The sequence below is a fragment of the Cyprinodon variegatus genome, unplaced genomic scaffold (assembly GCF_000732505.1).
Source record: "Cyprinodon variegatus isolate N-32 unplaced genomic scaffold, C_variegatus-1.0 Scaffold443, whole genome shotgun sequence".
In the NCBI taxonomy this organism is placed as follows: domain Eukaryota; kingdom Metazoa; phylum Chordata; class Actinopteri; order Cyprinodontiformes; family Cyprinodontidae; genus Cyprinodon; species Cyprinodon variegatus.
The window spans coordinates 448,068-474,267 of NW_015150896.1; the positions used below are offsets into that span (position 1 = coordinate 448,068).

Genomic DNA, 26,200 nt, shown 5'->3' on the forward strand with positions numbered 1-26,200 from the left:
AAAAAGTCCAGTCTGAATCAGCGCACCTGAGCGTCGCCGCGCCGCTGAACAAGACAAGCTATTATTCTCTGATGCCAAGCAAACAGTGGAAACTCACACCCTTAGACTGATTCTGTAATCTGCTTTTATGCTACCTATTCTTTTTTTTTTTTTTCGGGCCCGGAAGGACTCCAGCGGCACATAGACAGTTGCTCATGATGAAGCAGGTGATTTAAAGCGCAGATTGTTGATGCTGGACATTTTTCCCAGCGGGCCCACTTAGGAAATTCTCAACAGAGGCACTAAGGCTCACACACATATGCATTCAATCTCTTTTCTCATACAGTTGGCTCCGCTCGTCTTTCACAGCACAATCCTTGTCGGCGTCCAATTCCAAAACTAAACATCCTCTGGTGTAAACAAACTGAGTGGTGTGGTAAGGCTTCTTTTGTGGCTAAAGGAGTTACCTGGAAGGGGAACAAGAGTCTTGGCTCAAACTTCATGTATGAATGGTCTTCGTTATTCTATTCTTTATTGTGTTTATATTTGTCATACCCCTATTGTTCCTTGTGTCCATTTAGCAGCAAGGATCCTGTTCCTGTTAGAAGCTAGCCACTTAGCTTCTTTTTGTTTGACATGTCATACCGTGTAAAAACACTCTACGAGTCGACAAATGTGGGGAAGTCGGTTCTTATGTGGAACAAGGATGATTAATAGTAGAGATTGTGGGATTAAATACATCCTTCATTCACACGTGTTCATTTACAGCTGATATAAACTGTACGGTTGAATAAAAGGAAATCCTGTGTACCAAAAAGTAAATTTAATTTGGATGCCTTTCTGGGGCTTTGTGAATTTTAATAGAGTTTCTTTCTTTTCAGCGCTCAACAGTTACCTGTACCTGGATGTGAGCATGAAGACGGAGCAGCAGCGGGCTCGGCTCGTCAGCCCCGTTGTGCCAGCTGACGCCGGGCCCCTCTGCCTACTCTTCTCCTACCAGATGTGGGGGGAAGCCAAGGGCCACCTGAGGATATTTGTGCGAGACAGCCTTAACGACGAAAGCCTCCTGTGGTCGCTCCATGACAACCACACCACCGTCTGGAGAGAAGGCCGGACCATCGTGCCACGCTCCCCAAAAGAATTCCAGGTAGCGAATGATTGATGAATTTATGAATTTAAACAAAAAGGGAGTCAGGTTTATGAAATCAAAGAAATTCATTTTTTGGGTCTGGGGGAAAAAGAAATAAAGTATGCTAAATTTTTCTCCATCCTCAGCAGCTGAAAAGAACTAAAGCATTATTGCAAGTGCTAAGTGCACCATATTAACTTTTCACTCCTCCTGCTTTTCTGTTTTCTCTATTTGCCTCCACCCTCGCCTCCACCTTACCTTCATCTTATCACTGTCTCCTCTCTCATGCATTTTCCCATTTCTTTCCTGTCTTTCTTTGCCTCCTAGGTTGTGATAGAGGGTTTCTTTGAGCACAACACCAGAGGACACATCTGGATAGACAACATCCACATGAGTGCAAGCTCACCTCTGAAAGAGTGCACAGGTAGGTCACATAACGCTTTAGGAGGCCAATTTGACACTTCAGATATAATCAAACATATAGGGCAAGAACCTCCATCATCAAACCCCCAGGTTGCCAATTCTGATTTTCCCTCTACACTTCAGTTTCACAACAATGAATTGCAAAGCAATCACACACTTTCACTTCTTTTTTTTTTAAAACTTTACTGTTTTCTACTGCAGCTTTATTATTTCCACTACAGAAAATTGAAATCTAAGTAAATTCTTTAATAATATAAGTGCATTTTTTCTTGAATTGAGCAGGTAAGTGAGACACTTTGCCAATAGAATATGACAATTTACATCTAAGATGAGAAAAAACAACTGAAGTCTCTAATTTCAAGTGCATAATATCTAATTATCTTATGTTAAGGGTAAAAATACTCATTCCATTGGAAGATCATCTTACTTACCTTCCTAAATTGAGGTTAAATATGCTTCTTTTAAGATATTTTTTGCAGTGTAGTCCTTTGTCTTTTTTTGCCAAAAAACAGGGAATAGATGGGAGAGAATTTGGCAGAGCCCATAAAACCCTTGATTTGTGCTGAGGCTACCCTTCCAACAGGAATATCACCATAAACACACAAGAATAATTTAAATTAGATATGAAAGAAGCCCGTTCATTTTTATGTTTGTAGCTGTACTCCATATATGAACAAAAGGCCTGATTTATCTCATTATTCATGTCTAGGTCCTGCAGGAGCCTGCTAATAACCTTTTTTTATTATTTGGGCATCTTCACCAATGGAAACACCAAAACCCTGAACAGAGAGGCTTAAAAGTGTCCCCATATAGTGTTGATAACGTTTATGGATGTAGTCAAAGTCCAGAGAAAAATAGAGAGGAAAATCTTTGCCATGATTTAAAAACTGATGAGCATAAACCGCTCTATGATCTGCAGAACTGGCCTGGACAATCCCCCCAAAAAATGGTGAATGAAAGATGATTCTGCAGATTTCTGACATCATATGCATGCCACACTTTTCAGATTACCATCTAAGAAACAAAAAAAAAAGCAAAACAATGTAAGATTTTATTTCCACTTAATGATTTGCCACTTTGTGTTGGTCTATCATAAAATCTAATTAACATCTAATGAGGTTTCAGGGAGCAGCGTTAAAAAGTTCTTGTTTTACATTGTACAAGGATAAAAGAAAAGTTTTTATGCAAAGTATGGAAAGCCTTTTAGCCGCGAGGTCCTTGAACACTGATGCGCATAAGGAGGTAAACACTTTAAAGTACTCGCCCTCCCATCCAAGTCTCTTCACCAAAGAGCCCAACAACTACAGAGATAAAAAGGAGGGAGAGAGAAGGAGGGAGGGACGTCGTTTACTTCTTCAGTAAAAAGAAAAAGAAAGAAGAATAGGAAAAGTAGGCCATAAATACCCCGTGGGTCTCAGAGATGCTAATCTATGTTTCATTAGATTTTTCCTCTTCCTCTCCCCTCCATCTATCTCTCTTGCACTCTCTCCTGTCATATTTGTAAACAGAGCTTTCCTTGAACCGTCAAAGGGAATTACTAGAGAGGCTGTTTCCCAAGCAAGCTTTGGGAGTGTAGGGCGGGAGCCGAGCACAACCATAGCCGCCTTAATCTGGCCCAAGCAAGGGCTTCAGAGAGGGTCTTAAACAGATCAGAGAGCAGGCTGCAAGTTCAAAGTCGGAAGTCCTGCCATCGTATCCTCAGAGCTGGCTTCTCAGGTGGACTAGTGTGTAATTAAAGGAAAGCAGCTCTGCTTTTAGATGCCTTTTCCTCCGTTTGGAGCCATTTTTTTAATTCTTAAATGTGCCATGAGAGTCCTGAGAGAGTCTGTTGCTCTACAGCTTATGACAGTCCTGCCTTCACTGCCTCCTGTTTTCCTTACTTCCTCCTGCCGCTCTCATGGCATGCTGGGATGTTTCTTATCATATAACACAATAAAAAAAAAAAAAGCAGAAAAAAACTTGTTTCCAAGTTGTTTTCCCACCGTTCTTCCACTTTCAAAGCTCTCTGAGACCCACACAGCTCCATCTTTTTTTTTCTGTTTGCATTCCAGACAATCAAAAGTGAAGGTTCTGCTCTGTTAGTTTACAGCAACCCAGAACCTCCCAGCCTGCTCCAGTTTCAGTAGACACCACGAGTAAACACACTCCCATAGCCCACACACACTCCCCTTCAGCACAATCCCACCTTCTCACAACCAAAGTCATGTCATGGAAGAAATTGCATTCCCACTAAAAAGCTCAGTAAATGCCATAATTCACATGAGATATCAGAGGAATTTCATTAAGATAGTGTTGTGACATTTCTCTGACATTTTTCTTTCATATTAAAGTAATCTAACAGGTTTTCTTTTTTTTCTGTTCTTGTCTCAATCTTTTTTCCTGTCCACGCAGAGCCCTTCTCGGCGTTTTCTCCAGAAAATTCAGGTGAGTTTGTGTTTTTTCTTGAGGATGTTACTTCCTAGATCTGGTCTTGCTTCCTGCCCGTCAGAATGCATCAACCCTGGGGGAGGGGGTTCGCTTTGATTGTATTAACTGCATAAGTAGAGATTACAGGGTGTGGGAAAAGTCTAAAACGTCGCTTAAACATTTTCATATTTTGTCACATTACAGCCACAGACAGTGGTGGCGGCAGTTTCATTTTGTGGGGATGTTTTTCTCCATTCCGGACAGGAAAGTTGATATTTCAACTGGCTTTAAAACAAGACAATCCTGAAAGAAAACCAGTTTGAGACTGAAAATGAATGCAGATTACAGATAAAATTGCAGTAAAATGCGGATCTATAAAGATTAAAGGGAATAGATACAAATACATGTCAGGTTTTTTAACATCAAGCTCAACTTTCTTTTTGTTCTGCATATAAAATTCTCCAAAAATACATTGGCGTTGCAATGTGCCGAAACGTGGTCAAATCCAAGGGGTTTTTATACTTTCTGTAATCTGGCCTAGAAGCCTTTCTTTACTGACATTACAGTCTGTTTGTCTAGAGTGAACTAATTTGCATTTATTAAATCAGCAGCCACATGTCAGTAAACTATCTCTAAACTATTTACTAAAATCACAAAGATCACATAAAAATAAAAAAATATATGCTATCTTCCTAAATTTACGGAACGCTGCAGAACTGTTTGCAAACTCAGATTGCAAGGCAGGCAAAATCAAACCCACCTCATGTAGTCAGGTATTTGAAAAGGGCTTCCGATTCCCAGGATACAACCTGGAGGGATTTAATAAATCTATGCCTCGTGAAAAATGTTTTGAGCATCTGAGGGAAAGAGGGAGGGAGGTGTCTTTCAGATTGATGCAAGTGTATCTGCACCTCTAATGCCCTCTAAGATGCAGGCTTGTCTGGGTTTTACTGCAGAATGTGATGCGTGTGCATTTCCCCGGCTTTCAAGCTCCCATAAAAAAAATACCCTAACCCTCGACAAGCGTGCACGGGCGCTGGCGTTAATATCACCGCACACGGCGGTATTCCCAGCGGTGTGCAATCAGATAGAGTGACTGAGCAGCGCCGAGCGCGGGTACCTCCACTCCGTTCTGCATTTTGAGTGTGTGTGGTGTGAAGTAGCAGGATCACGCATCATTTCCCCCTCTGTAATTATGTGACACGGTCCAACAACCAGGAAGTATTGAGCTCTGCTTCATAGTCTCTGTTCAGTTCACGTGGGTACTAGTTTATTCACATTCCTAAATCTCATCTGGGTTTTATTTCAGCTGTCTTGAATAGAAAAGAACAAGCTTCCTGGAAGCTGCCTAATCTGTTCTTACCAAGAATTTAAGGAAGGGAAGGTTGAAGCCAAGGGAAGGAGCATAGAGGATCTGTGGAGATAGTCTCTAAGGAGACAGCCCTTGGCTTTGAGGAGGAGAGGACCAGCCAGGAGGCTGATGAATTGGAAGAAGCCGAGACAAGAAACAGGATAAATTACGAACTTGGGACAAATGAGCCAATGTGAGCCAGCTAGATAAAAGACCTAACGCAAGCTCTAAAAGAGAGAGCTCTGAATTATTGGATTCCCATGGGGTGTCCCACTGATTCCTGCATGGATCCCGGGGCTATATGTGGCATCCTTTGCCAGTGTGAAACAGGAAGAGGAAGCTCCGTAATTCAATGTGTGTGATTGCTTGTATAACTAATAGTTGTGGCTTCAGTTCACACCAAGTAAGATCTTTGCAGCTTCAAATAAAAGACTTGACTGCATTGCGTCTGTCTGAGTCGCCTATTGGAATGATGTCAACTTAAATCTCTTGATGATCTTGGTGTGAAAAGTTGTCCTCAAACTGCAACCCGAGCTACATGACAGAAGTAAATGCTTTCATGTTTTCTTTTTCTTTTTTATTTAATTTATGGTCTTGAGGATTTGTTTTATTCTTTGCAACTGGCATGTTTGTGCATGCTCGAACGAGATGCACGCCTGCTGTTTGTAAGCTGCAGATCGTAAAAAGAATAGAAAGCAGCAAATTAAATGCAGAAATAAGCAAGAAAAAAAATGCCACTCATCTCTTTTCCCATTGGCCAATTACTCTGTATCTCTCCACCAGGGGGAGGCGTTCCTGTGCCTCCCTTACCCATCCACTGGTATTACATTATGGCTGCTGGCGGCGCCCTCCTTTTCCTGGCAGTAGCCATTTTGGCCAGAGCCCTCTGTTGCTGCCGACAACACCTGGCCACCAAGAAGAACCAGCTCTCCGTGGCCTATCACAGCTCCTCACAGTGCTTCCAGTACTCTAACTGGTCCACCAGTATGGCCACCCCAGGGGTGGAACCAGTCCTGACAGTGAGGCTGGACAGCCGGGACCGACACCGCACCCTCTGCTAAAAAAAAGAAAAAAGGAAGACTTGGCTTATTGCATCTGTTTGGCGCTTGGATGCCAACTTGTGATGTCTGTGGAAGTGCTGCAAAGACTTACAGATCCACCCCCTGTTTACAACCACTTTGCTATCATGGTGATGGTGACACTAAGTGAAAATTTGCAAAGAGACACTCAGCATCTTTAATGGAACCAGTTTGGGTCCTCTGTCTAATGAAGCTCTTGACGTCATTGCACCACCGAGCAGGACGAAGCAGCCCAGGCTATCGTTATTTTTCCTGAACAGCTTGATTCAGACCATTTAGCAGCGTCTCATAACCCCAACAGTCCTCCTGGAATGACCCCAGCATGGACTCAGACAAAGACATGTGGGCGGCGGGGGGCACAGAGGTCGAGCTGGTTCTGCTGGATGAGCCAGCCAGAGCTGCCAAACCGGCAGGCTAAAACAAGACCCGAGAGACAAAAGAGGGGGGGCTATGAGAAGAAAACTGTTAGGCTGAGACACATTTACTGTGCTGTAGCTGTGGAAATGATCTGGCAAGCCTAGAAAAGATACTGCTCATGGTGTCTCTGTAATAACAACACAGAGTAGCTGTGATGTGAGATGTGCCAACATTGAGGGCGTTGCAGCACAGGGTGGAAAGAAAAGAAATGTCTCCATTGTCCTTTTAAGCAGAGCATGTGCACATTTAAAACCAAAAAGGAATGCGAATCCATCATAGTTAAATCCCTGCATCGCAAATGGAGATAACCAGCTCGTTTGATTGAGCGGCTCATCCTCTCCTGATAAAGGCATCAGTCGGTGATGGATGCAGCCGTCCTCAGTGTTTAGTGTTTTTATCTTGACTCTCTGGTGTAATAAAGCACGTTGTTCCACTCCTACTCGTGCTCCATGCCACCCACTCCGGTTAAACCCCCCCCCCACCCAATCGCTCCGCCTCGTCTTTTAGCTGCCCAGATGAAAGCCTGCGCCGGGCCGAGCCTTGTCGTGTTTTCAGCGCGAATATGTGCTTGTTGTTTTTAGGGTGGTTGTAAATAGAAACAGCTGTCGGCCATCACCACATTTTTTTGATTTATGCTCCTACAAATCCCACAATGCCACAAGACCAGCTGGAGGCCATAAGTAAAGTGTTTTGCAGTTTATATGTGCAGCTTTAGGATATTATGATTTACAGTGGACAGATCTACACAAATGAGCTCTTTTCCAGACTTTGTTCCCTTCCAGATTGTAATAATGCAAAATCTATTAGTCAATCCATACATCAATTAAAGAATCCGTCCATCCATAGCTCAGTTTTTTTAGTGTTTAACCAGCTTAAACCAACTCAAACATCGAGTTTTGACGAAAAAATCTGTAAAACAATCCACCAATTATGTTTTTTGAATTCTTTCGTGCCAAAAGACTCCTGATGCACTTGCTCTTATTAAATCAGGGAAACAGCTTCACATTGAGAAAACAAGGTTTTAGATACTACTGATTTAAAGTCCAACTTTATTGTTTATGATGAAATTTCCCCCCCAAAAAATGTGACCGACACAAACTAAACTCCGCACCAATTTTCCTCCATCAGTTACCACAGAGCTGAGATGAAGTGACCCGAGTTCAGTTGGTTTAAATGAAATTAAAGCTGCGGCTTACTGGGGCGTATTTGCAGGGTTTGTCAAAGCTGCATAAAATCCATCACCTTCCACCCACACCTCTAAAATACACCTTAGTCTGGTGATAAAGCTGCAAAGCTGCACTTTTTATTCCTTTATCGTTGAAGAAAACTGTTTTTGGCTCACTCTCACGTTGTGCTTTTAAATCAACTGGGAAAGAGAGGCACTGGACACCTTAGTCAATCCATCCTGACACCATTACCCACCAAGCTACTAATAGCAGTAATTAGTTAATGGACGGCTAACATTTATTAAGGCTGCGGTAAGCACTTTTTCCCTCCCATCTGCTGCACCTCCATCGCCCAGTTCGTTGCCAACCTCCGTTGTCCTGGCAACAGTGTTAATAATGCCATCGGCCATCAAAGACCTCCACATCTAGATGTATCTCTTGCCAAGCTGCTACTCCCACTCCTGAACACTTGCCAGGAGCAGCAAACACAGAAAGACACAAAGAAATAAAGTTAAAAACCCAATTAGAGTGCAGCAACTATAGTTTACTAATGTCGTTCGAACACTGGCATTTGCATCGGGTTTAAGTTCCACCCGGCGTGTCAAAGAGTCCGACAGAAATAAACATTACTTCTTTTCTGATGTTTTGTTGGCTTTTCTTTCTTTCTTTAATTTAATTTATGTTAAATACACCACTCGTAACTTTGACAGCAAGGATTTCAACATTATGTTTTGACTTGTCCTGGCACAGAATGAGCAGTCTTATAAAACCTTTATCAAATGTCATGACTGTGTGTTTGACAGGAATGTATCTTAATTGAACTTTCTCTATCAATAAAGACGTATTTTTCTATTTTGATATATATGCTTGTTTTATCTTATATATTGACAGAAAAGATGTGTTGCAACAAAAGCTAACATTCGGTTGCTCAAAATTGTTTGCTGATTGATTACATGTAATTATATTTTAGAGTGAAAGCTGTGTTGCAAGGGAGTTTGTGGATTATTTTGCTCCTTTGCTATTTAGTATGTTAATATTTTTGGTTTAGCATATCATTTATACATCATTTAAGGAATGTGTTTATGTAACTCAAATTAACTTTGAGATCATGACAAAAATTAATAAAAATGTGGTACAATAAAATATTTTTTGGGGGAAAAAATAAGTTACATAAAATATGAGATTCCAAAGAATGAATTATTATGCAATTAGTGCAACAGAATATTTGATTTAACCTAGGCTAGGTCTACAAAATATTAAATTATGCAAAACTTGATGAAGTGACAAATGTAACCAAGGGTTATGTATCCTAGTGGGGTTTTTTGTTGTTTTTTTGTCACATAGATGGAAATATTTGAATGGTAAATATAGATTAAAATAGATCTGGAGTTCCCATTCCAAATTCAACTGGTTTCCTCTCCTTAATACGTTTATACCATTATGTTGTAAACATGAAATAGCGAGAGGATGGGTAGCGCAAACATTTTGTGCACAATTTCATATTCACTTTTGTAACTTCCAACATTTCATTGCTGCAGTTTTCAGCTGTAATGATGGTTTCTGTCTGTTACTAAGATGCACTCGTTCTTTACCACATTTCATGTTTTAACGCTCTGTAGTTTTGGTGCCTCACCAACAAAACAACACCGCACCATCGCTAGACTACAATAAAGCAATCTGATGGAGATTTGATATTTCTTAGATCTGGAAAAGCAAGACCTTGTTCATTATTTGGCACCGTGTTTTGAAGACTTTCTTGTGTGTGGTGTGAAGTGATTTCCTGCTAAAAGTCCCATCCTTTTCTTTGACAGATAACAGGCACATTGGAGATGGGCGACTTTCAATGGGCAGAGATCCGCTTGGAAGTGGTAAGGCCAGACCGAATGATCAGACACATTTTAAAATACGCTAATCCGTGACTTTAATAGATACATCTTTCCACAAACAGTTTGAACTCTGTTTTGCTTCCAGAATAGTTTCAATCTTTGTCATTTCAGGGACTCATGGTGTGGAAAACATTCCTTAAAGATTTCCGTCCTTAAAATGACATAAAGTCGATTTTGCTTTCTGTTTTAGGAGCCATTCCATGTAATGTTTTCATCATTTATAGATGCCATTGGTTTGGCTAATTTGCAATTCATGTTCACAAGCATTTGAACAGGTGCACCTAATAAAGCGGCTGCTGAGTTAATGAGTTGTGTACAGCCATATTTCTTTTGTCAAATTAATGATTTTTCGCATTTACTCTCCGTCCTGTCTTAGGTTTGCAATACCCAGAGTGGAACACAGCATCCCCTTCATCTCATCCTGCGGTGACACTCACGCCAGAGAAAGACAACTCGTGGCTGTACACCTTGGACCCCATTCTGGTCACGATCATTGTCATGAGCTCCCTGGGCGTGTTGCTCGGGGCGGTGTGCGCAGGCCTCCTCCTGTACTGCACCTGCTCCTACAGCGGACTCTCGTCGCGATCCTCCACCACTCTGGAGAACTACAACTTCGAACTCTACGACGGCCTCAAGCACAAAGTCAAACTCAACCAGCAGCGCTGCTGCACGGAGGCATGAGGGAAAAGATGCAGGCATTTCGTAAAATCTCTATGTTCTTCATCAATGCCAATTTTGTTGTTTCTCAGCGGAGCGGGTCTCGAGGAGAACTTGTTTGGGAAACGCAGCACCGTCCAGTATTGGCAGTTGTTTCAGCAACTGCACCACTGACTGACAGCCCTGGGTTACCTCCATGGATTGCTTCATTGCAGGGATGATAGGCCTCAAAAACGAAATATCAACACATATCAATTACTCAATCCTGGGTCACCTAAAGAGAACTTATAAATGCATCATAGATATGTCTAGTTTTCCAACTGGACACTGTAAGCTACACAGACAGAGCTGGACACGTTGTGTTGGAAAGGTGGTAGGATAGGTTTGCTTAGAAGAGTATTTTTTGATCACCTGTGAACACAGTGGCCTAGATCTTAGCTCCTTTGTAAGGCCCCTTGAATTTTTTGTTCCGTTGTCCACTCTTTGCTACCTATCAGCCTCTGTTCGCCCCCTTAGTTCCTGACTGTGGTATTTTTAGTTGAGAGTCTGCTCTATCACTTTTTGTTAAATGTTTTCTTTTGGGCCGGTTACCATTCCTGTGGTAGAAGATAAGTTGGGAGAAAAAGAGGTGAAGAAAGTATATATATATATATATATATATAGATATATATGTATGTGTGCGTGTGTGGGTGTGTGTATGGGTGTGTGTGAAGGGGTAGGGAGGGACACATTCTTTTACCAGTGTAGAGATGTTACTGTTAGATTTAGTTGTTACTGGTTCCTGTCAAAGAGAAGGTCGTGTTTACATTGGCGGCGAATCGGAAAAGGTGGAGGAGATTTGGACGGTGCAACCTATGGATTGCTGGTCGGGGCAGAGACTGAAAAACCCTGAAGGAAGCGAATCACAGGAAAAAAAGGGGGCGAGACTGTGACTGACAGAGCGCTCGAATCCCCACGTGCTTCTACCTTCTGTGAGCTGGCTCTGTGCTTTGGAAAACACACAAAAAAAAAAGAACAAATGGGATCAGAAACAAAGCAGAGACATATCCGATCAATAGAGCGACTGTGTGCCCACATGCACAACAAGCCTTAAAAGCAAAAAGGGTGGAAATGATGAGTTGTGGGGTTGTCGAGGAAACATCAAGACATTTTTACACATGGACCTGAAAAGCCATGATTTAAAGGACCTATCCATCTTTCCTCCTACACACACATACAAGCATCCGCCTCAACTTGTTGGCTAAAGGCCGCCTATTTTGGGAATCTTTTTTTTTTGTATTGCACAACAAAGCAAGTTGGGTTTTGTATTCAATGTTTTATTATTTGTCGTTGTTTCATGACATGGGTTTGAATCAGGCAGAGACTTGCAAGCCATGAGGAGAGAGAGCGAGAGGTCATTCCCTTGCACATAGACACCCAAACACTTCACCTGAACAGCTGAACCCAGATACTTACATACACTGTATAAAAAAACACAACCTGTTCTTCCACCATTCGACAATAAATCTGACCAAGAAACTAATGTATTTTGTGAGTGCACCAGTACCCCTACAGAGTTTAGACGGTCCTCTCAGGCTTTTAAGGTTGCTACTTTCACTTCAGTTCAAATCTAGTTTCTTCTGACCAAAGGAAATATCAACAAAAAAATATAGTCTCTGTTCTTGTGTCCATCTGTAAAATGGTAATCAGATTAATTAGTCGACTTATTAGCATCATCCAACATCTTAGCGCAATACCCATTTTTTAACAAAAACATATTCCTCTCTGGGGCACAGATAACTGGACATTCCAATGCTGCTCTTATGATGTCATATAAGGAGGAGGTATGTTTAAACTGTCGCCTTAAGTCTTATTCTGGCATTTAATCCTAAATTAACTAAAACCGAGAAAATTTGTTCCGACAATAGAGAAATAAAGGTTGTGTCTTTTTATACGGTGTGTGTAATTGTCCAGTTTTAACTGTGTTTACGGATGTATATAAAGAACATTGAAAACACATCATCACAGAATGTTTGGATGTACCCACAACCACTGCGACTTAGAAATAAAATCCGATGGGTTCACGATAGAAGCGCACTCATCTTGTTAACCTTCACCTCACTCTCGCCATCTTTCTGTTCCTCGGAGGCCCACATTTATGGACCCCACTGACTCTGTTCAAAGTGCCTTGGAGCCTCGGGGATCCAGCTTGCCTTTGGAACCGGTATAAAATATGACGACGGTCACAGCGCCATCTTCTGCCTGGGAGGACTAAAGGATAAAAAAAAGCAAGGATAGGATTTCTCTCACTCCCTTTTTTTTCCCGCACTACTAGGACTGCTGTTGGTGTTATTTTAAAGGGGTCTTTGTACAGAAATGCTCTTTTTATGATTGTTATTATAATTATTGTTATGATTATTTAATAAAGGATTTATACCATAATACACAAAGCACGAACTGGAACTTTTTATAACTTGTTCTTCCTGTCCAATTACCAGCCAAAACTTGGAGCCAATTTTTTCACTTTTAATTACAATAGGGTTACCCAAAGGGATTTGCTGCTTTTTTGTGCAACATACACATACGTAGGAGTGTGATGCCTGTCTGCCTGCTCCATTTGGCCTCTAATCTCCCCATGATGTCCCATTAGTCTGGACCTCCGGTGGCCCTCATTTAGGAGCTCCGACATCAAAGCTTTGAAGTGCCCGCCGTCTCCGAGACACACACTCTTACAGTACACATGCAATTACTCTGTTTCCCTTTTATACAGCCTGCTCGTTCTCCCACACACGGTTCCATTTATCTATATAAGCTTTCCTCACCTAAACGCAACGCTTTTGGCAAACAGAGCACAGGCTGCCTGATTCACTACGTGATTTCGCTTCTGGTTATTAAGGTAGTCACAGTGGACCTAATGTGTATGGGAACAGACATTCTGGGTACTAGGGTTTTAAAACCCTAAACATCTCATTATATTCTTGAATATTTGTGAGATGTTATTAGCACACGTATGAAAAGTGAAAGAAAAGTGATGAATCCATTTATTTTTATATATATAATATAGAAATCAGTAAATTGCGACCTGAGTCAACTCATTTAACCCCAACTTTCACAGAAAAAAACAGCTTCCTCTTGGTTACATCTCTGCCAGCTTTCAAAATACAGTTTAAGTTTTATTAACTTGTGGTTCTTCTTAATTGAACAGACGGACACCACGTGCATTTAGTGCAGTTGTAGCTTTAAGCATTCAATTGAATAATTAATGTAACACCAATTCAAAACAACTATCTTCTCAAACCACCTCATAATAAATAGTAAATTCACTCCAATCAAACAAAGAGCTTCGGAAAGGATTCCATACCTTTAGAATTAATTATTGAAGTTCAGTTTATCTAAGTTGGTTCAAATGTCTTCTATCTAAGAAAACCAGGCAGATATTATCAAGTCACTGTGAGATAACAGCCAAAAGTAAAAGCAGCAGTCTGAAACAGGCTGTAAGTTTAAATTATTTGGAAGTTTAACTTTCTTTACAAATATTTAAAATGTCCTCATCCCTGCTTGCAAATGATTTAATAAATTAAAGGTATAGTGGAAGATCATCCTTTTGCTTCCAGTTCAGGGGGGAACTATCGGTGTCCCCACATGAAAATCTTTAACACCATTGTCGATGCTTATTCCTTGCTAGTTTACTCTGGAAAAACTTAAGTTGGCCGTTCCTTACTTAGACTGCCTTGCAAAAGTATTTGGCCCCATTTAACTTTTTGACCTATTGCCAGATTTCAGGCTTCAAGGATAAAGATGTAAAATTTGTATTCTTTGGGAAGAATCAACACCAATTGGGAAAACTTTTTTGAACAAATAAAAAAAAAGAAAAAATGGGTGTATAAAGTGATTCAGCCCCCTTAAATTAACAATTATGGCACCACCTTTTGCTGCGATCACAGCTGCAAGTCGCTTGGGGTATGTCTATCTATATCTTCTGCACATCAAGCAAATTACTTTTTTGCCCACTCTTGCAAGAAAAACAGCTTGAGTTCAATGAGGTTGGATGAAGAGTGTTTGTGAACAGCAGTTTTCAGTTCTGTCCACAGATTGGATTCAGGTCTGGACTTTGACTAGGTCATTCTAACACCTGGATATGTTTACTTGTGAACCATTCAACTGTAGATCTTGCATTATGTTTTGGATCATTGTCTTATTGGAAGATAAATCTCTGCCCCAGTCCAGACTCAACAGCTTTTCTTCCAGAATGGTCCTGTATTTGGTTTCATCCATTTTTCCATCAATTTTAACCCTTTCCAATGTCCTTGCTGAAGAAAAGCAGGCCCAAACCATGATGCTGCCACCAACATCTTTGACAGGGGGAATGGTGTGTTCAGGGTGATGAGCGATGTTGATTTATGCAACATTTTTCATTGTTGCCTAAATGTTCAATTTTAGTTTCATGTGACCAGAGCACCTTCTTCCACATGTTTGCTGTGTTTCCCAGGTGGCTTGTGGCAAACTTTACACTAGAGTTTATAATGGATATCTTTAGGAAAGGCCAGATTTGTGCAGTATACAACTGATTTTCTCCCACCTTAGCTGTGGATCTTTGCACCTGCTCCTGTTACATTAAGGCTGAAATGTTTAATTGGATAAATTGATTAATGAAAAAATGTAGTATTTTTCTAATTTAACAGAATCGTTAATTAGAGTATATAGACTTTATACTCTAGTTAAAGATTTAGTTCAATATTTTAGTCACTAAAACATATTCAATATAAGCTGCTCAGAGTCAAGCCAAATCAGGACAAATATCAAATTAGGCACCTTAATAATATTTATATATAGGGTATATATTAAGTCGCTGCATGGTGATGCAGTTGGTAGCACTCTTGCTACTGTTACACAAGGGTTCTGGATTTTATTCCTTGTAGGTCTTTCTGCATGAAGTTTGCATGTTCTCTCCGTGCATGCCTGGGGTCTCTGCAGGTACTCCAACTTCCTCCCATAGTACAAAAACACCGTTAGGTTAAATGGTGTCTCGAAATTGCTCATAAGTGTGATGTGTTAGTGCGGATGGTTGCATGTCTACGTCTTAACCTGTGATGGACTGGCAGTCTGTTCAGGGTGTACTTCACCTCTCGCCCATAGAATGCTGGAGATAAGCACCATGAATGAGTGAATTAAACATTTTAGATTAAACTTTCTTTAATAATACATTGCAAAAAAAAATAAATCACTGCATCCCCGGGCATAATGGGCTTCTCTGAATTAAGCTTTATTCCCCCATATATTGGTAGATTTGGGGTTTTTGCCATAGTCTGTATATCATGATTGATGAGTTTAACAGTTGTTGTTTTGTGTTGTTTTTTATCACAAACTTACTTTAAATGTTCTCTCTGGCCCAGTTTGTGGTGTGTTTGACTGAAGGCAGGGGGTTCCACAGGATTTTACCTTGGCCCACTTATAAAAAACAAAAAACATAATTTTTCTTTATACCTTATAAAACTGCTTTACCTTTACACCAAATAACATATATTGAAATTAGTGGAATTTTCACAAGGCATTGCAGTGTAGTCTCTTGTTGCTTTTACACACCATCATCATGCATTACTAGGAGAAGCCATGTTAAACACAAGTTGGCGTTGAAACTAAATGGAGCCTGTAGCACATTCTGAGTCATTTAAATCAGAATGGGAGGTGTTGTCGCTGTGCAGTGGCGATGGCAGTGGTTGTTAACGCGCCACGGTCCATGGAATAGCAAGCCAATTACCATCTCTGGAATAAAAAAATAAATAAAAAAAACTCTTACAACCCCCAGTCTGCTGGAGGAGTACGATGCCATCTGCTCACAGGTTTGATTGATCCCGGCAGAACAGTCACAACCACATCACAGGAATGAACCTCGACAGGAAATTACCAGAGGAACTAGATTGTCATTGTTCCATACCGCCTCTTGTTTTCACAACCAAATTAATCCCATTTTTTTCCCTTTCTTCTTTATTGCTGTGTGTGTTACCCAAATGTTGTTTTTTCAGAGCTTTTTATCAGTCTGCAAAGGCTCACTGCAGGGACCCTTTCCTTTTAGTCATCAGATCAGTGAGGGTTTTTTTTTTTCACTCTGAAGCCAAGGCGATCTTCAAAGAGAAGAAAACTCTGGCGCCCTGTAAGTTGATAGGCCAGATTGCCGAGGGTGCCCGCTTGAGGGCCGTGGCACACAAAGTGACTGAAACACAGCTAATTAAGGTGGGGTTTATATAATCCGACTGAAAGAAAGGGTGCACAAGAAGGAAATTAGTCAACACAGTTTTTGGAGGAAACTTTGTTCTTCGAATTTAGCACTTTTTAATTTCTCCACAAACGCTTTGGACATTGCTACAACAAAACAACAGGACATTGGCTAAAAACTTAAACCCGACAAGGAGTGCAGCTCAAACTATAATAAGGATTGCAACACATTGTTAGGGGATTTCCAAACATCCATGGATCCTCAGAAAACCAGAAAGTAAAAAAAAAAAGTAGGACAGACAGAAAAATTATTAGATGCTTTGAACTTCATCTATATTTTTCCACTTGGAAAATATTTCCCTCAAATCCAAGGCATTTCCATACTATTCCAGATTGTAAGAACCCAGTATAAATAACACAATCCATCCCTCCCCTATTTAAATCATCAGTGAGTCTGTTAGAAGAGAACCACCTGGAGACTAAAACTCACTTTAATCTGCATCCAAAGGGCCGTCAGAAACCTGCAGCAAATCTTTGTACACATGCATGTACAGGGATTGACGGCATGCTTACATTTTTAGATCATGTATGCAGCACCACCACATATAAACATCTCTAAGGTCTTCCTGGGACAGGGGCCCAGATATTCTAAGTGAGCCTGCCAGTGATTTAAAACACCTATATAGGTCAATGAGGGGAGCGCCGGCAGTTGGAAGGGGGAAAAGATGGTGGTTCGACATCAGGGCCTGTTTGGCAGCATGCCTACAAATAACACCAACCCACAGACAACAAATGTCTGAATCTTGGCTTTTGCTGGAGCATTTCTTTCCTTTTTCTTAAAAATAAATAAATAAAACAACCTTACACTTCTTCAGAGGATATTGTGTTAAAATCAATTATATATAGAAAAAAAAGTTACATGCAAAGCGTCATGGGGGCCAACATTGATTTCATTGTGCAACATGAAGGAAGAAACTTAGTGATATAAACCCCGACCCACAGACGTTTTACATGGTTCGGTGCCGAGGACTGTGCCATTGATGGATATGGTTAAGTCCATGGCACCATATTTGATTTCCCAGAAGACCCCTTCTCTGACATTTTCTCTTTCAGCACATCTGAGCCGGCCGTTCTGTCTTAAGCTATTTAAACACTCAGACATTTCCTCATAAATGAACTTTTGTTGCAGACGCCCAATGTGACCAGTGGCCCTATGAGGCGGGCCACCTGTTCACACCACTTGAGGCTGCTGCGTTTACGGTCACAGTTGCCCTATATAGATCAAGAACCTTGTTATCAGGCATAGCGGGAGTCCTTGCACAGTCAGTACAAACCATCTGTCTGTGGCGATAGTGACTGGGTTTGAGAGACTGCGTCTAAAACAAGTTCTCGACATCTTAGATATATTACAGTTTGCCGTAGTAGAGGTTTATTTTGTTAGATTGACAAGTTATTCTATTTTCATTTACTAAAAACTTTTTTTTTTTAAATACACAGGAAAAAAAAATTTCTTTCGTTATCTACTTTATCGTTTACAACAGTAATACAAATAAGAGCCTTAACATAAATGACTGGTGATGTTTCATGAGCTGGATGCCAGTTTGAGCCCTTTTGTAGCCTATTTCATAATTATTGCAGGTGTTTTGGTTGTGCTATTTACCTACTTATAGTAATTTTTACACATTTTCAATGTGACATGGTGACTATCGGTGGATAACCAAACATATTTAAGGGGGAAATGGGTAAAATAAATATGAAAAGTGTCATTTGGATCCGCTGAAGTTTACCAAGATCAAATTTAAGGTGTTTATCAAGCAACTGCAGACAAAAACAAAACTTTTAACACAACCTCATTCTTAAAAAAGATGAAACAAGTTCTCTGAAATCTCAATCACTAAAACTCTTGAACCTGAGAGGAAGACCAGCTAAAAATGTACCTGTCAGTCACAAGCAAAGGAAAGCTGTTAGTGGAGCAATCACGCCTGACAAGTTGTCAGGGACTGAGCATTCTTTGCCAAAACATCTTATAGCCTCTGTAATAGTCTGGCACCTCAGACAATTCTCCTCTCCGAAGCTGTCAGATCACTTCAGCTGGGCTCTCTTGTAAAGCCTGTTATTATTTGAACAAGCATGTCAATAATAGAATAAAAAAAATAAACTTGAATTTAGCGAAAAGTTGTGATCAACCCACAATGACAAGAGGTTGACGTGCTTAAGAATGTGGCTGGGAGCAAATTCGCTAAGAAGCTGACTGCCTCGGAGGGAATCGAGACAGAAATAAAGCACTAATGTCAGCTTAATGTCTGCAACGTGAAATCTTATCCCAGTTTATATTTTTTTTAACCAAAAATAGCCCCTCATAATTGTTTAAATCAAAGGTTTTTTTGATGTATCCCACTGAGGCAAAAATCAAAAATTACACTTTGAAACCATCTGTTCCCAAATAATTGACGATTCTCAGCTTCAAAAAAGGGAGAACCTCCTGAGTCTCCTCGGCTTTGCTCATAAATCTGCTCATCTGCATCAAATTAACTCCACAAGTAGAGTGTTTACCAAGTTGCTTTGAATAGGCAGCTGCAACAGTCACCCTCTGAACTTGGACATTGCCTCCTGTTCAGTAAGGAAATGCCGCTTCGCTCTTTAAAAAAGCTAAATAAAACAATATATTGAGATATTTGAAATCTTTATATATATATATATATATATATATATATATATATATAATATATATATAATTTATTTGATTTGCTTTAAACAAATCAGTCAAAGGTGATTAGAAAGTCAAGTCAAAGGAAGCTATTACAGCAAAAATGTACAAAAATATACATTCAGCATTTAAATAAACGTATTTTTTTCTCTTTGAACATTCTCTAATCACAACTCATTCCACATAGTTTTAGCTCCATTCTGTTTAATTTCAATAAAAACAAAATAAAAATAAATCTTTGCACCATTTTCTTATCTGATTATTTATGGGTTAATCAGGAAAAAAAAAAACCTATTAATCTAACAGCAAAATAGTCACTAGTTACAGCCCAATTAGTAATTTTGTGAGTCGTTCCAAATCATTCAGGAAGCAAAACATTTGTTTAGACCTTTAATGTGGTCTTATTATAGCAAATACACAGAAGATTAATTGTCACATTACACACACAGTTATGATTTTTAGTTTATCCTTAAAACTGAGCAGTGGTGTCAAAAGTACACACATTTGTTACTTAAGTAGAAGTATAGATACTGCAGTTTAAAAACACTCTGGTAAAAGTTGAAGTATCAACTTGACCTCTTTACTAATGATCTCGGCTCTGATGTCTGGTCTGATTACCAATTTCATTCACCTGCCTAGCTCCGTCCAGTTCTCATTACCTTTCATCTGATCCACCTGCTTCAGTCTCTGTTTAACCAGCCTTCAGACCAGTAATCGGTGCCAGATTATTCCCAGCCTGTGGTGATGAGTTCTCTAGTGTACCTGAGTGTTTCTGATTGCCTGATCCTGACCTGTTCTGCCTCTGGACCTCTGAGCCTGCCTGTCCCTCTTCTGATCTGTTTGCCTAACCTGTCCTTGGACTCCTGCTGGACTTCTGCCTTCGTACCAAACCTGGAACTGTTCCCTGACACAGTCCTGGATTCTCCTTTGGTACCTATTGTGACCTCTGATCTACTGACTCTGACCCCCGAACTCATCCTTGACACCGGCCTTGCCCTCGCCCTCTGTATTGTCCTTTCTTCCGTCTGCTGGGTTCTGATCTCCTGCCTGCCCTCTTACCTCCAGGACTTCAGTGTTTTGGTCTCTCTGGGCAGTGCCCGCTGCGTCTTGTCGGCAGCCGACCGGCTGGAACCTACCTCGTCCTCTGGGCACGGACTGAACTATAAGACCAGGTTAGTGACCCACCCGTTCATTATCATTCTCTGCTAGATTAACGTGGTCACTAACATGTGTTCTCCCCCTGCAAAGGTTCCTGCCTTAGATGCAGTCGCAGTTCACTGCAGATCCATTGCTAATAAAGGTTCTCAGAAATCTGTCGAATGCTGGGTCCTACAGTATTGGTCTGAGGATGACAGCTGCAATTTGACCATCAGATGTCGCTGAAAATTAAACAGTATAGCTTTAAATTTTGAAGCAACGCTGAATCAAGACTAAAGATCTGCCAGGATATAGAGTCTTGTATTTTTGCAGTGCATTAAGCTGACTTTTATTTAGAGACAAACCTGCAGTTTTTGCTCTCTGGCTCTGTTTTCTTATTTTCCTTCCCGGTGTTTTCATGATGGTATCATAAGAAGTGTGAGCTGTGAGAAAAGTGATGGGCAGAGGGGATTAGCGTCTCAGAGGCCAGTGTCCATTGGAGGCCTCAGAGGAGAGCCCTGTTTGGTTAATGCACCTCAGCTCTCGGTATAATTCAAATCTTCTGAAGGGCGTTATATTTTATTCCTTACAGGAGGTGGAAATAACGTGAAGAAATCATCCTTCACTCTGAGGTAGCTCTGTATCACAGTGCTCAGAGTAACTGCACCCAGGACGAAAAGAGGATTTTCTAGCCTCATTCATCTGTGCTGAGCTCCAGCTAAATATCAGTCAAACAGCAAACTTAGCAATCCCTTCTTTTTTCCCCCCCTCTATATCTACCTCTGCACATGTACGCTCTCACCCTGGCGACAGATTCATAAAACCTTTTTGCAGGAGCATTTTTTTCAGAGTTTATCCCTGCCCATTTCTGTCCACCTTGCTTTGTTTTGACCTGGATTATTATATCTCAGTTTAAATGTCCCAGTTGCACAAAGGCTTGTAGCTGAAAACACCCCTGCTATCTTAGGAGTTCTTCTGCAGAAATATTTATGCAGAGATATTGGGAGGAAGCACTTAAAGATGAAAATACAACAACTGGTGCAATTCTTCATGCAGGAAGAGAAATGGGGTAGGCTGCAAGCTTTACTGAATCTGTGCCTCTGGGACTACAGCTTTGGTCGACTGAGACATAACACTATTAGGGGGGCTGGGACACAGGCATGGAGTCCAGTAAACATATCAAAGGAAATAAAGCAAACTATACAGAATCCCTTCCCTCAATGTCAGGGGCCACCTACGCTCTTTCTATATAAACGGTGGATAGAGCAAAAACAAAATAACAAGAAAACAATCAAATCTACCAAAAAATGCTGCTGCAAATATCAAATCAATATTCTGCTTCTTCTTATTAGTTGAAACAGTGTTAAGATGCCGTCATCATGGGATTATTTGTTACAGTCATAACCCCCACAGGAAATTAGCTGGGGAGCATGCACCACCTGCACTCCTCTCTGAACACCTTTAGAAAGGAAAAACAAGAGCTAAGACGTGAGAATGGGGGGGCTGAAAAACCTTTTTCATTGTTATTGAATATCTTAAAGAAACAAAGGCTTGTGGTACTTTTTGTATCATTAATATAATAAATATTTCAAGTGATTAAAGGGACAGGCATGTGGAAGAAGGTACAGTTTTCAGAGGACATTTTTTGCCTGGGTAGAAATTCTAGATTTGGTTGAAAACTGAATACATTTTATGCTAGCATGCCATTTACATGGTCAGACATGGTGGTGGTAGCGTCATGCTGTGGCATATTCATACAAGAGCTGGTCAGGAGAAATAAAAATATGAATCGACCTAAATAGAGCATTCATTAAGAAAAATTATACATACACCCGAAAACAAATATTAAGAGCAGCAATGGAATGGTTAGGTCAGGCCATTCAAATGAGGCCACAACAGGGGCCTCCCTGTTTCTCTTCAATTAATTTCAGATTATTTACAAAGCACCAATTCATAAATCCATTTGTGTTAAGGCACAAAAGAGTAAACAGTGGAAAGGAGAACTCCCCTTTAACAGGAAGAAACCCCTATCAGAACCAGATTGTGAGCCGCCATCTGTCATGACTGACTGGGGACCTCAAAAAACTCTTCAACACCGAGCTCCTCAGAGAGCATCCCCCATCCTCTATTTCTCCACCCCTGCTCCTTCTGCCCTCTCCTTTATGCTTGCACTTTCTTTCTTCACTTCAATCTATCTCACCTCTGACAGTGCCTGACTAGTGGTCTTTCTTCTAAGTACCTCACACTTAGGTTCGATATTAACCATATTGTTTCAACCTCATTTGCAAGGTGCTTTAGTTAGAAGCACCTTGCAAATGCATACATAGAAACAAAAGGCAATTTAAACCAATGAAGGCCACAGTTTTCTTTTAGTGTAAAAAAAAACATTTGAAATGGAAACCAAAGCAGCTGCAGGGCAGAAAATTGGCATGAGTGCTATGTTAGTTCTAGAAGGCATGAAATGCCCAAAGAGTACGTGCAGCAGGCCAATCTGTGGCACCACTTGCCAAAAAACACAGAGGCACCTGCACAGAGTGATCTGCGCCCAGGTTTATGTGAAAGTCAACAGTTCTACGTTCTTTGTAAAAGTATCAAAGCAGTGGTCAATCCATGATCTTAAAATGAGAAGGTATTTCTTGAGAACCTGTCATGGTTCTGCACTTTTTGGTTCTGTTTAAGGTTTCTTTTAGAGTTTTCAGTTTGATTCTTGTCTTTCTGTGTTGACTAGGTCATTGGTTTCATTTCCATTTTGTGCCATTCTAGTTGTTTTTGGTTGTATATGAGTTCTTATGTATTTCTTATTTACTCTCTATTGTTGAAACTCTTGTTTCAGTCTCCTTTCCTGTAGCTCCCTTCTGGATCCTTCCGTCCACACCTGCTCCCAATTAGTTACTTCATCCTTTCTTCTGTTTGGCATTTATACTCCTGCTCTGCTGTTACTCAGTGCTGGATTTTCTTCATTCATCCATCCATTCAATCCCTCCTTGAGCTATGTGCTCCCCTTTGTTCTGGTTCCTGTGTTTGGTGATTAGTTAGGCTATTAGCTAAGCTTCTGTTCCCACCATTTTTTATTAAATTTGCGAGAAACCTCCTCAGCTTCCGTCTCTGCATTCTGGTTCTCTAAAAACCTCCACACAACCCGGCACATCCACAGCTCAAGTGAAAAGATCTCTAAACTTGATAGCCCTAATTCATAAACTCAACTTATCTGTTATTTTATATCAGTTTGGTTATAATAAAGCTCTTAAACTTCACAAACCATAAAGGTGTGCATGGTGACACAAAGAGGAGGTCCTCTATTTCGATGAGACCAAAATAAGATAAGCATTTGGCCCAGTCATATGATGTCTGTACCGGTTAGAATATGAATCCAATGGGGCTGCACAGACTGCTTGCTATTTCCCACAACTGTGTCTATAAGAGGCATATAATGAGTGTTCTGTCAAGCTGAGTTCCCCGAAAGCACAGCTTCTATACAGCTTTTTACAGGCAGTTTTTGCTTCCTTTGGCATTCAGGTCAGGACTATAAATAGAATGCATATATAGGACTGATATAATGAAATTTACTTTAAATCAAATAATGTGTTATTTAATACCTTCCATATAATATATAATATAAATATAAATTTCTATGTGGGTTTGATGAAATGACTACACTTCCAAAGACTAAGGTCCCTTCTACACTGTTTATCATTGGAATGTTGCAAAAACACAGCCATAAAGAAATTAAGGGTATTTTATTTATTTAAATGAAAAAAATAACATTAAAATGTATATACGTAACAATGCACACACTCCTAAATCAATGCATTTTGCAAATAAGGAAGAGAGACGAGAAATCTAATTATATCTGCCCCTGAATTCATTTTACATCAACTCAACATCAGTTCTGTTAATTAACCTGTATTACATTATTTACATCTAAACTTTGTCAGTTATTCACATCTACTGCAATTATACTTTACAGTAATATAAGATTGAAAATATGACACCATGTTTTTTTTTCATCATTTATGTTAACTCTGAGTTTCAAATATCCCATTGTGGTTTTTATGTGTTTTTTTTATTTTTATGGTTCATTGTTCCTGAATCCTTAATATGTTTAATTTCTTTATAAGGGCAATTCTAAAAATGTATTCCTTTTACTGTTACGTCCATTCCATGATTTTGGTTTTGAACCTATTATAGTAAGATATTCGCTTTTTTAAAGCTTCCATGGATGCTCATTGACAATATTGTCTTACTGATAAAATACAAAACCTGGAGAATTTCCACTAAACTACAACTTACAGTTGTAAAAATGCAGGTTTGAAGGATTTTTGTCTCCTTTTATTGATATTTTTCAGAGCCCTGTTTGGGAATATGAAAAATGAGTACAAGTTTTGAACGTTGATCCCTAAACCTCCACACAATAGGTTGAATAAGATAATTGTGTCGCACAAAGTGAGTAATCTGTTACTTAAAAATAATTGTTCTTTATGTAACACAGCTATAGATCTGGCCACATTTTGTCTCGTATAATTGCTGTAATTTCAGACTAAAAAAGTTTTTGCACAGTACAAACAACTAGTACTGCTGCTACATGTTTTCTCCTGTAAAAGCACTTTTCATATGTATCAAAAAGATCATAGTGTACCTTAGATGGGATGCTTTCTACTAATAAGAAATACCAGCACACTTCCTAACCACTAGACTGTCTCCATGGTCCTGAGGGCTGTTTAACAAAACCAAGATAGCAAATAAAGGCAGGATTTCAAGGATACATGACTTAATAATTAAGCTTCAACTCAGTTTCACAAATGCAGTAACAAATTAGTTACCATGGTGATTTATGCTGTGCAGCTAGCCTGTTTCAGTCCAGGCTAATTTAATTCAGTTAATTTAGTTCAATTTAATTAACATCTGTCAAGGCGATTATGTTGTCATTGGCATCTGTTAGTTGGTTTTCAGAATAATTAAAAAAGCAAGGACGGATTTTGCTGAAATTTGTCGGATGGATGGGACGGGATAGGATGTGTGTATTTTTACTCGCAACAAATATTTTAATTTTGATGATATGGATACAAATCTGGATTCAGAAATGGTTTGAAAGATTTTCGGAATACAGGTATTAACTCAAGGTGGAAGTATTAAGTTAGTGGTTACTTATTAAATATGGCTGAATTAAAATTAGAAATAGGAGGAAGCAGAATGGTGTAAAGTGGTCCCCATGTCCTCAAGCAGCCAAGCTTATAGCAGAATAACTATAGCTAATGATAAAGTGAGGCACTCCAACTATAAGCTTTATAAAAACTAAAGTTTTAACCTGGTCTTAGAAGTAGATAAGGTGTCTTCCTTACAGATCTAAACATGTAGTTTGGCAAAAAAATTCCAGTCTAGGTTTTTAATGATTAGTTTTTAAATCCTCCTTGATCGTCACCCATAGACTTTGGCTCCAATAATAACGGATAGAGGGATCCAACACTGATAGATAGTTCTGTGAGCTTGAAGTTCACCTTTAATCACGTTAAACGTGTTTCTGGGCTCTTTTGTTGCTGTTCATACCATCCATCTCTTTGATTTGTCATCAGTTTTCCACCTATGTCCACGTCCAGGGAGGTTTTCTACAGTCCCATGGTTCTGTAGTTTCTGAATATGTGCAACTATAGTCAAATAAACAACAAGCTACCTG

At 40.0% G+C, this 26,200-nt stretch overlaps 1 protein-coding gene across 3 annotated transcripts in view; it reads left to right on the plus strand.

The window, feature by feature from the left end:
- nrp2 (neuropilin 2) overlaps nucleotides 1-12,748 on the plus strand; it is a 74,881-nt gene extending 62,133 nt beyond the window's left edge. The window contains exons 14-18 of one of the 3 annotated variants that reach the window (XM_015388949.1): nucleotides 861-1,126; nucleotides 1,436-1,532; nucleotides 3,923-3,955; nucleotides 9,762-9,818; nucleotides 10,213-10,517. In XM_015388949.1, the coding sequence (XP_015244435.1) occupies nucleotides 861-1,126; nucleotides 1,436-1,532; nucleotides 3,923-3,955; nucleotides 9,762-9,818; nucleotides 10,213-10,517 (758 nt within the window). Of the gene's footprint in view, nucleotides 1-860; nucleotides 1,127-1,435; nucleotides 1,533-3,922; nucleotides 3,956-6,071; nucleotides 9,476-9,761; nucleotides 9,819-10,212 lie in introns of those variants that run through there. The other 2 variants (XM_015388948.1, XM_015388950.1) reach the window with 2 other exon arrangements.
- The last annotated feature ends 13,452 nt before the right edge of the window (nucleotides 12,749-26,200 follow it).